This window comes from Telmatherina bonti (genome assembly GCF_933228915.1).
Source record: "Telmatherina bonti genome assembly, chromosome: 12".
Classification (NCBI taxonomy): Eukaryota; Metazoa; Chordata; class Actinopteri; order Atheriniformes; family Telmatherinidae; genus Telmatherina; species Telmatherina bonti.
Genome location: NC_136610.1, coordinates 20,531,418 through 20,543,620, shown reverse-complemented (window position 1 = coordinate 20,543,620; position 12,203 = coordinate 20,531,418). Strand labels below are relative to the sequence as shown.

Sequence of the window (12,203 nt, the reverse complement as noted above, 5' to 3'; positions counted from 1 at the left end):
TTTTTGGCCCCAACCAGAAAGCCTATCACTTCAGATGAAAGAAATACGTAAAACCGTTGAACGAAACTGTGTGCTCTTGCTGAATCAAGATCAAACTTGGAATAACCTGAAAACCGCTACGGTAGTCAGTCTGAATTACTTTTTCCATGCACATGTTGTAATCTTCCTGTTTGGACTCGGTTCATTTGTGAGAAAGGTCAAGAGCCGAACAGGATCCAGAATGGTGTTTCCACACCGTGGCATTGCTGGCGGTGGTGGATAATCAAATTATGGTAAATTCATCAACATTAAAAACATTCACAAAGCCCCCTGTATTTTGCCATTGTACTGCTAATAAGATCTTTGCTTTGGGCTACAACATATCCTTCTGGGCATTAACCTAATTACCGTATTGCATTAGTATTTTATGTAAAATCACTTCACTGTGAAACATGTAAATACTCCAGAAACTCTAACATCTAGGTTAATATGTGGAGAAATAATAGTAATAATAATAATAAAAAAAAAAAAAAAATAAGTAAGACTTCTAGATAGAAATGACTGAAGGACAATGTTCAGCCAACGGGTGCATCTTGCCAAGCAAATGTGACTTTTCAAACCTCTGTGGTCTCCATTTTTAAAAAGGAGGATGAAAGGTAATGGGAGAGGTAGGTTGTTAAGTTTAATGGCAGACAGGAAAACCTCATACTGGCTCTTTTTAATGATGCGCCTCTTCTCATGCAGTCCTCGTTAAAGATGAGACCAGAATGCTTGGAGAGGACAGGGAGAGGACTGTGGCCGTGCAGACATCGCACATCTCCACCCCCTGCCGTCATTGTCACTGACATCTGCAGCGGGGGTTCTTAGGCTTTCCTGTGCTCCTTGTGCATTCAGCTCATATTAGCATCTGAAAATCCTGTAAATAAAGCAGGGATCTGGCCCTGACCCCCTCGTATCTGCAGCGCCCCCAGACTTCCCATTCCTTCACCTCCCCTGCTGAACTCAACATAACTAGCTTGGATTTGCAACTGAATGTCAACTCTGGTGTTTGGCTGCACCATGAGGTAGGCTGCTCCTCGTCTGACTCTTGAGAAAAGGAACCAGAGGATCGAGAGGAGCGAGGGAATTGGATCTTTGAAACCTGTCACTTCCACTCAGCAGCACCTTACTCCCTCAACACACATAAGGACTTTTCATGTCACAGCTCAGCATGTTATCATGAGTGGGCACAAGGCCTGAGAAATCCAATTACTACCACTGTGTCAGACCCCAGCCACCATCCTTATGTATGTCGAAGTTATGTTCCTCAAATCAGAAAAGATGTGCCTATTAGTTATTTCTCCTTTCTTCAGACCAGTCTCCCAACTCCATTTGAATCTGTGTGTCTCATGGTACGAGCAGCAGCTTTTCTCCTTGACTCACTGACAGTGGTGGGCAGTTAATGCTGTGGACATTGGTTTTGACTGCGTTATATTAAGTTGTATCACGGCAGAGACCTCACTGTGGTGGATAATAGAGAACCTGGGAGAGAATCAGCATGCCTCCCAGATGCCAAACAGATTGGCTTTTGTGACAGGGCAATGGAAAATATGTTAGAAAGCATTTGGCCCAGTAGGTGTAAATCAAATGCATTTGCACGCACTGGGGGGTGGCCTTGCTGTGGTAGTCTTATTTCTTTTTATCTGCCTCTCATCCCTAAGTGACACCATCTATGTGGTTCAGTGATAAACAAGGGAGTTGTTTTTTCAAGCTTTGATCGGCTTCCCAAGGTGGCCCACTTCCTCTTACTGTACACCGAGTTATACCTGAGTTATACATGTCACAATGCATGCAATCTTATAGTGTCCTATTTCCAGAGGTTGGTTCACAAATGGATTTGTTTTTTTTTTATGTTTTTTTTTCAAAAAGTAGCAAAGAAGTGAAGGAATAAGGACACGAGAGAAGGAAAGCACCATGCTGGCACTTCAGTGAGGAGATGAAATGAAATAGGAAACACAAAGTATTGGCTAACGCAAAATGAACATGACTGAAGGAGAAGCCACATTATATTAATTATGTAAGGATGCTTTTTCGAGGCAAAGCAGTGGTTCACAGTGGGAGGAAATCCTTAGATATTGGTTAGATGAGCAGTGTGTCATCCATAGTTGTTTCTGTGCAGTGGAGACTACTGAAGTGTTGCTTTTATTTGAGATGGGGAAGCGCAAAAAGCACTTAATAAGAGAAGAGAAACTGCTTAATGGCAAATATGGGAGGATGTAATGATTTCTGGGTCAAGACTGTTTATTGATTCTTTTGAATCATTATTCTATGTATTAGGACTTGTTCATTCATTCATTCATTCATTTTCCGAACCGCTTATTCCAATTCAGGGTCACGGGGAAGCTGGAGCCTATCCCAGCCGGCTTTGGGCGACAGGCAGGGTACACCCTGGACAGCTCGCCAGTCCATCGCAGGGCCACACACAGAGAGACGAACAACCACACTCATGCTCACACTCACTCCTAGGGGCAATTTTAGAGTGACCAATTAACCTATCATGCATGTCTTTGGATGGTGGGAGGAAGCCGGAGAACCCGGAGAGAACCCACGCATACACGGGGAGAACATGCAAACTCCACACAGAAAGGCCACTGACCAAACCAGCCAAGGATCAAACCAGCGACCTTCTTGCTGTGAGGCCACAGTGCTAACCACTGCGCCACCATGCAGCCTAGGAATTGTTTAAAGCATTAAATCTCTTCTACCAAATATGACTAGTTGTATGATGGTTGTTGGAGTAAAAATGTGGCTTTATATATATTTGCATTGGAAAGGGATTTTTTTTTTTTTTTTTAATTTCTGCAGTGCTCCAAATGGCACCATGCAGGGTTTTACATCTCCTTGTGTCAAATTAAAATTTTAAAGTTTTATTTTTCTCTGCTGTAAGTTTGCAGAGGCTGTCAGATTTATGATGGAACAATATTCCGGGTCATGACACTCCCGTAGAGTTCATTTAAGGGTATGACACTTGGTCCTGGAAATGAGATGAACTGACCTCAGTTTTCCCTCATAGTTGTGACATCAATCATCAGTATCCACAGTGGTGCCATCTTAAACCGACTCTCTTTTCCTCCATTCTTGCTCACTCAAGTTTTCACCCCCCCCCCCCCCCCCCCCCCCCCCAACCCCATCCATGGATGTAATTTAAGTGTCTGTTTCTGCCCCCTTGCTTCTCCCAGACTCAAGGGTTTAGGAGCAAATTAGCTCGCCAGCTCGGTCAAGCTTAAACACAGAAATACGACATTTGTTCCAGTGTATTTAAAGATGTCCTCTGCTGATGCTTTGTAGGGGGAACAAGCCGCACCGAGCAGACTGCAAGGCAGAGGCAGGCAGGCAGGCAGGCGGGCAGGCAGGCAGACAAGCGGACAGGCAGGTCCGGCTGGCTGCCTTCAGCCTTCTGTTCTGCATTTTGGGAACACATTGTGTTGCTGTTGGGGGCTTGAAGAGTTTAATTTGAAGCTTATTGTTGGAAGTGCTATTCAGAAGCTTTTTAAATGTGTTTATTTTGCAATTCTCCCAAAATTCACTACATGACAATCAACACAATCTTTTTAATATGTAGGTAATGCATTCTTTCATTACCGTGATCAGTTTATGAAAGCTATACAAGCATGTTTAAAATCTATCACTTACCAAAGTGTTGCAATGTTTAAAAGTTCAACATATTCACAAAGACCCAGGAGAGCAATAACCATATGGAGGAATTTTAATTTAGTTGCAATGTTTTGTTGAAAGCTGGTTAGGACCAGTTATGCAAATGTTTCAACAGAAAATGCTCCTCCAATAAAACAGATTTACAGTTCTGTCAAAATTTCCCTGTGACATTTTAATAGATCCTCCCTGCAAGATGTTTCATCTATAAAATCACATTTTAGCTGGAAATAGATCACATTATTTGAACAAGGTGTGCTCAAGTTTTAGTTTAATTTGCAGTTTAATCTTTCTTATTTTAAAATAATTGTCTCTTTAATGCATTCCATACCAAAAGATGATTTTTTTCTCATGAAATTCATCACTGAAGTACATTACCAGATTTTTTTTTTCTGCTTACTGATATGGTTTCAAATGTATATAATTTACTACCATAAAGTGATATAGCTGGATTCTTGTCCCAGTTCAAAGCAATATGGTACTAATCTTTACTTCTGCAGAAAAAAAGCACACGTTCATTTGCAATTTGTAGTTATTGGCTGTAGGTAGGCACATCATATAATGATATCAATTTTCCTAGTTATATCATTTTTACATGTAAAAAAATGCAAAATGAGACTTGAATCCCCATAACTTCATTCCAAGTTCCTATTAAACTTCAATAAAATTTATATCTGTACAAGTAATTATAAACAAGGACAGTTACTTGACACAAAGAACAAAACTTTGACATAATCTGTGTGGCCTGTTGATGCTGTTGATGAAGTATTTCAGTGTCTAGATAGGGGCACATGTTGGAAGTGTGTCATTTTCTCTACTGAAACTCGGCATGTTGTTGGACTGGCAGCATGGTTGAACAGTTGGGAGCTTTTCTGGCAGAGATGAAACTGGCCTTCCCACAGGCTTTCTGGTGTTCTGCTGTCACATAAGTGCATTGTACTGGTACCAGAGCCTGTGTTGAGAAGCTCTCTGCTACCAATTTAACACAGTTTAGCCTTGTGCAGCCATGCTTATCTCTTTATGCCTTTCTGCTTGGGTTAAATCCAGTTCACAGTGCCTGTTGAGAGAGTTAAATGGTCACTGGCTCATGTAATATATGAAAACCAGGGCATGAATTATGACATTGGCTGCTGTTAGACAACAATTGACCAGCACGGAAAGACCTGCCCCTCTCTGTATTCCATCTGACATGATATGAAGGAAGAGTGATGCTTGTTGAGGCTTAAAAACTCTTACTTGGACTCTATGACTCTTAGGAGCCACAGAGCTGGCACAATAGGGTGAGAGAATCCTCTCAGCAAAATATCATTTGTTGCCAGGGGAGTAAAACCAGCCCACCCACGTATGTCATCATGACAACCCATTCACATTGTTTCCACTACATCAAGCAGTCCATTGGCTAGTGGTCCTGCTCCTGAACCGAACCGTACTCTGTGATGACATAGTGATTTATAAACAGCATAGCGATTGCTTCTTTCTTTTTTCCTCCCGCTGTTGTTACACAGCTGTTAAGCAGATGCTGTTTGTACCAATTTACGAGCTACTGCATTGTTTGTCAACACCAGTTTGGAAATTCATTCTTTATACCAGGGCACTATTGTCGAATGCACTGGTTTTGCTAGATGGGGGAGCAGCAAGGGAGAAGATAAACAGTGGGAGTAAAATTTTACAGGTTTTTTTTTTTTTCTTTACTCTGCCGCAACCCTTTAAAATAATTGACATGCATTAAAAAAAAAAAAAAAAAAAAAAAAAGCTGAGTCCATAAGTAGGCTGGACAAAATGCCAGACACTGTCCAGTCCTGAGTGGATCAGACGGTGAATTTATTCTTGATAAATTGACTGCTGCTAATGCTCAGAATCAGAACCAGGGCCACATGAACTCCTGGCTTTACCAACCGTAAGACAGCACTAATAAGGCTGCCTGATATGTCTTATATTCTCAACAATTTATATTTGACAAAGGGAGAGTTTAAATACTTCTTCTCAGACAGACAGGGATGAGAGGAAGTGATATTTGTATGAAGGATACATTTAATTACATCAATATATGTGAGACAGCAGCACTGATTAGACAGGAGAGGAGGACAGAAGGAGGAAAGCCATAAAGGACGGCCGTGTGCAGGGAGCTGTGAGGGATGAATCTAGGGGTTTCGGGGGGGATAGCTTGATGTGACTGAGCCAGATGCTGTAGAGAGAAGGAGAGGACTCAGTGCTGTGCAGAGAATGATGGCTTATGTGGCGCAGTAAGGGTGCCCCTCTACTGTTTGTAAAAACAAGACCATCACACTCCATCTTGCCACTCCCGCAGGAGCCAAGCCTCCAGGCTGATTTATGGCCCACAGACTGAATTGGCTGGCTGGGATGACAGCAGTGCTCGGACTCTCCCTAGTGAATAGTGTAGGAGGCTGTTTGGCTGAGCCTCCAGCCTCAGCTGGCCATAGAGCGTTCCTCAGATAGGACAGACTAGATGCTAAGCTCCATTCGCAGAGTTCGGATCAGCCAGGACCAAGTCTGGCTGACTTAGACCTTAAACATGTTTTCAACTCGTTGCAGCAACCAGATCAGATTATTTTCCCCTCCCCTGTGATATTTTTCATCAGCGTTCCATCACAGACTCCATCAAGACTCTGTAGTAACAATTTAGATTTAATCAATCTTTGCCATCTGACTGCCAGGATGGAAAATTAATATGGAGAGCAATTAGAAAACAGGCATCTCGCTGTCAAAGATACCTCCAGAATATCAAGACCAGAGCAAGACAGACAGCATTATGTTAGTAAATATCGTAAAAACCATCTACTGATCATTCAGAAATGGCAGCGTGTTGACTGGCACTCAATGAAATACCTCGAAATTAGAAATTTTAACCTAAAATTGTCCTTCTGGAATGTACCAAGACCTACATTCTGTTGTTACATTAACAAAAAAACAGTTTCATGCTGAATATGAAAGAAAAAGAAGTGATTAAAAATAGTCACTTGCCCCAAGGTTAATGGATTCTCAAACCTGTTGCCACATTCATTTAAGAATTCTGGAAATGTATGTCTATGCCAGCCCATCAAATTGCAGTGCAAACAGGGTCAAAGCGTAAAAACAGAGTTGGTATCTTCTGCTTCAGCCAACAGCTGAATAACTATTGTCTGAATATATTTGATAGCCTTGTTGTGGCGTTGTAATGGTGGGTTCAGAATCAAAGACAGCCAGGAAACAAGAGGAAATCAAAGAGAATCTGCAAACCCCATGTACGACACGTGAAAAGTATATCTGCTTCAAATTGCTCTAAATTGTTTTCTTTCATCACCTCTGCATCACAAATAAAATGCAGATTGTACTCTGGCTTTTTTTTTTTAAACAGAAATATCTATTTCATATGACAAACAGAATCAGGGCATTTATTGTTACCGCTACAACAAAAATGTCAGTGTACAGAGGAAATAAGGTAGTTAAAGGTAGTTAAAGCCAAAAGTGGCTGATGTTCTTTGTAAAATGATTTATCATGCCACACTGCTGCTCCACATTCTTTTTAGGGTTCACCTGTTTAAAAACCAAACTGACTGAATTGTGTCATACAGCAAGTACCCGTGGCCTTGTGGTTTTAGTTGAGCATTCGGAATGAGGATTTTTGTCACCTCAATCTGAGTCCAGACAAACTGAATCTTGCCTCTGGTCCTCCAGTCTGGCTGCTTAAACTCATTTTGTAGGATTACATCAAGGTTGAGGCTCTATGTGCTACTTTTGGAAGGATAAGCACCTTGTGTTTCCAAGCCTGGTTCTATGTGTTAGCCAAACAGGACGCGAAGTACTGCGCAGAGAGCTTTAGCAGTTTTACAGAGAGTTGCCTTTTCTTTGCGAGCTCATCCCTCTCCCTTTGTGTTAGCGGATTTTACTCTTTTGTTTGTGACTCCTGTCTTCCCCTCTCTCTCTTTTTTTTGTTTTTTATAATATTTGCAACCACGAATTGTGCTTGCAGCTGTATAACATGTAAGGATCGTGATATCCACTCATGCACAAGGGTGTATTGAGCAATAAGCTAGTGAGGTTGTAGAGCCACGCAGCTAAAGATCTGTCTGTATAAGTTAAAATTCACTTGGTCTGATTGAGAGGAGGAGGAAGAGACAAGTTGGAATCTGTTGCTGGCATGCTGCTAGGTTTCAGATGAAATGGCACAGAGTGAGTGGGTTTGCTCCCTGTGCTGATGCAAAGTGATGCTATTCCAGGTAACCACAAACAGAAAAAACATGGACAGCAGTATCAGGAGGATTTGGCTCTTGCATTTGAAGGGACAATATTTGTTATTTTCTAATGCCTACACATGTTGAAAGTGCTCCTGTGAGCCACTACGAGCCTTTTGACCTTCTCTCAGTATAAAGTGCAATAAGTCTGATTTGATGGCAGCGGTTTGCTGTACATGCATTTTTTTTTTTCTTTTTTAGACCCCATTGCCATTAGGTTGCACTGTATTTTGAATGCACGTCACAAGCCACATCCAACCCCCCAACAATAAACCTCGTTTGGTAATAAATAGGTAGTAAATCATCAACAGGAAATGTTCCCAGTGACATCCTGCTCTGTGCTGTACTTTCTGTGTGTTCCTAGAACTGATTGGCAAGCTTATGTTCCTGACTTTTCCTGATGACTTTGAATGTACAGTCTCAGCAGGAGAAGCCTTCGCTGCCTTCTATTCTGTACTTGTTGACTTTCAAACCTAAGTGCTGCTGTAAAAGCCTTCGATTCATCTCCGATCATTACAGTTGGATCATTTTTTTCCTTTAATAGGAAGAGATTATGTCTTGTCAGAGGTCGATGGCCTGCCACTTTTTTTTATTTGAATTTCTCTCTCAGTGGTTTTTTGTGGGTCTTTCAGAGCAACATCTGCGTTTTATATGAAGCTCTGAGCAGAGGCAGGATGTGTGATGGTAATAGCACTTGGCTTTCGTAACAATGCCATTTACAACCCAGTTGCTCTCCCATACACTCCTAAAGAAAAGTAGAGAAAATGGCTTTCACTGCACATGCATGCACTGCTAAGCAGAGAACATGAAACTTGTGTGTATTTCTTTGTGCCTCAAGGCTTTTCATGCCTCAGAGAGGGCTTTAGGCTATAGAAATAAGTCAAAGTGTTTAGAAGAAATTGCATTCATTACCAAGATGCTTGTGCATTTTTAATCAGGGGGGAAAAAATATTGGCTGTGTCAAATGTGCCAAGAAAAAGTTGCAAGAGTTGCAGGATTCCTGTATATATACAGTTTATATATATATACATATATATATATATATATATATATATATATATATATATATATATATATATATATACAGTTTATATATATATACATATATATATATATATATATATATATATATATATATATATATATATATATATATATATATATATATATATATATATATGAATGTATGAAAGAGTAAATAAATAAATTCAAATTCAAAGCAGTTTCATAAGAGTTTGTTAGGATAGTGCACAAAGTTCGTGAGATGTGGACCATGTTATCACACTTTGATTTTAATTATGTATCTTACTTTTAATAATTTTCTTCTGTTTTGTTCTTTGGACCTTGTAAATACTTTTGATTGTGATTTTTTTACAACCCCTGATTATATGTATTTCAACAAAATCCTCAGCTTACTGCCTTTGATCTTTATGATTGCAACCATTGTAGTTGCCTGCTCCAATCAGCACACATTAATATATATATATATATATATATATATATATATATATATATATATATATATATATATATATATATATATATATATATATATATATATATATATATACATACACCAACTGACATTGAGAAAATATTCAGAGTTTTGCACTGTGCTTTTCAGTCTCATATGAAACTGCATAATTACGCCTATACAGAAAATATGAAGTGATCATTTGATATTTTGAACCAGATATATTGAATTACATTTTTATATAAGTTTAGACTGCATCTCAGGTGCTGTTAATAAAAACATCCTGTGAAAAGAAACGCATCTACTCTTTGTATTTGCAGTCCAACAGCTTTGGATTGTCTTGACTCAGTTATTCAGTCATTTTTACCATGTTATCTGTCGGTCATATCAGATTATACTTTATGAGAGACAGCTCTGGTATATTTGCCCCTGAAAAGCCCATCTCCAATCTTTAAATATTGATTCCCAAGGCCTTAGCAGAGGTGCCTCTCATGAGTGCAGAAAAGAAGGGAGAAAAACAGATCATTAGTGATTTTAATTAGGTGATCTGTCAGGCTGCGATTGCCAGATGTAAGCGTGCACATTTGGGTCGATCATGATCCTTCTCACAATCCGTTCTTGTCATCCTGGGCCTTTGGTAGGGAGGTTGGGCTGCTGTGAGGAGTGAAACAAGCAGTAGGGGAGCACAAAAATATGTCATCTTGTATGTGTGTGGCAGGTCCTCTGGTGGAACCCACTGGAAAGCGCCAGAGTGGGATTTTGGAAAATAATCTGCTCTATTTTCCTCCGTCACAGCATTTTAAATGGTATTTTTCCGATGTGCTACCAATCTGATAACTTCATGAGGGAACTGATCTATAAATTTTGAGAATATTGTATATATAATATATCACTGCATATATTACTGCTCTTTTGTTTTTCAACATGAACATGAGGATCACAAAACACACAAAAGCAAAATTGCATCGTTTGGATTTAATTACAGGCACCATAATGTAATTTTTTTTTTGTGAATGATTATGCAAAAATGTCCTTCTAAAATTCTTCCCCCAGCACAACAAAGTGCAGCACAGTTATACAGACTCAGACAAATCTTTTTTTCACTCCAGCGTTAAACATCATTACATATTTATAACTCGGCGCCAGATGACAGAGACAGAGAGGGAGTGAGATATGAACCAGGCAGCAACACCGCAACCCGTCTGGTGTCTTTCTCTGAGTTATCTGATTGCACTGTTTAAACTTCCCTTTTATCTAATGTTGCTGAAGAGAAAACCCAATTATACACAAGCTGCAAATGGACTTTTGATTTAACAATGCATAATTTAATTGGCACATTAGATGTGCCCCAAACATCCAGCCCCAGTTAGCAGTGTGTGGTGTTAAAGGGACTGCTGTCACAACGTAGATTGGCTGCACTCGGAAAACAAATTATTTAGAAATATCCGACTGCTTGAAATAAAATGAATCAATCTAATTCTTTTTTTAAAAAATTAATTTATTTAATTTTTTATTAATTTTCTTTATAGCTTTGACACATAAATCAAATAATATCATGTGGGAGAAGCATAACAAATTGTCAGTCTATGACGTGAAGCAAATCTTTCTGACAAATCTAACCATCTACTTTTCTTTCTTCTTTTTTTTTTTTTTTTCTCCACAGATCCCAGTGAGGGCTTTCACTGCCAGGATGAGTGCCGCATCCTTGGTCACTCTGATCGCTGCTGGATGCCACGTGTACCAATTCCGGCACGTGCCAAGTCACCCGAGCATGCCCGTAACGTCATTGCTTTGTCCATCGAGGCCACCACAGTAGACGTGCCACACTATGAGGATGGCACCATCAAGAGAACTTTTGCAACCTTTGGCAAAGATGGGTCTGAGGATGTGGAAAGAGGAGACATAAAGGGAAAGCGGACTCAGGAGTCTCAGGTGTGTAGCCCCAAGGCCAATGGAGGGGCTGTTCGTGAAGCTGGCAATGGGCGTGAGGCTGCCAGCCCCATCACTTCCCCCGTGCACCTGAAGAGCCCTGTTTCCAAGCCATCGTCAGCCTACAATACACTGAAATGTCGCGATGCAGAGCGAATCGCCAACCACAGCCTGTTGCGGCAGCCGGAAGGGAAAGACAGTGAGCCGGCTGTCAGGGAGATCAATACACTTCTCCAAGATGGCAGAGACAAGGAATCTCCCAGCAGCAAACGCCTGAAGGACATTGTGCTTTAGCAAGCTTCTCAATGACACACACCACCATGCATACACATGTATATATATATATATATATATATATATATATATATATATATATATATATATATATATATATATATATATATACATATATATATATATATATATATATATATATATACATATATATATATATATATATATATATATATATATATATACATATATATATATATATATATATATATATATATACATATATATATATATATATACATATATATATATATATATATATATATATATACATATATATATATATATATATATATATACATATATATATATATATATATATATATATATATATATATATATATACACACACATATATACATATACATATGTGTGTGTGTGTGTATTCTCCGCAATAGCTGTGTGTGCACAGAGGAAAGATGTGGACGTAGAGAAGTCGCACCGATTTGCAGTATATAAAACTCAATAAGCAGTTTTGGGCCGATGATAATGAACTGTAGTATGCTGCAGCTAGTTGTGAGCTCAAGCCCAGGTAGTGGATGTGGCTTTTGTCGTAGTCGCAGTACTTTTTCCTTGTTTGCTTTTGTTTAGTTTCCTTTCTATCA

General features: G+C 39.5%; 1 protein-coding gene across 1 annotated transcript in view; it reads left to right on the top strand.

Annotated features, from left to right (window-relative positions):
* pcdh19 (protocadherin 19) overlaps nt 1-11,622 on the top strand; it is a 53,366-nt gene extending 41,744 nt beyond the window's left edge. The window contains exon 5 of the mRNA XM_079249840.1: nt 11,039-11,622. Within this exon, the coding sequence (XP_079105966.1) occupies nt 11,039-11,598 (560 nt within the window). The 3' untranslated portion in view covers nt 11,599-11,622. The remainder of the gene's footprint in view (nt 1-11,038) is intronic.
* The last annotated feature ends 581 nt before the right edge of the window (nt 11,623-12,203 follow it).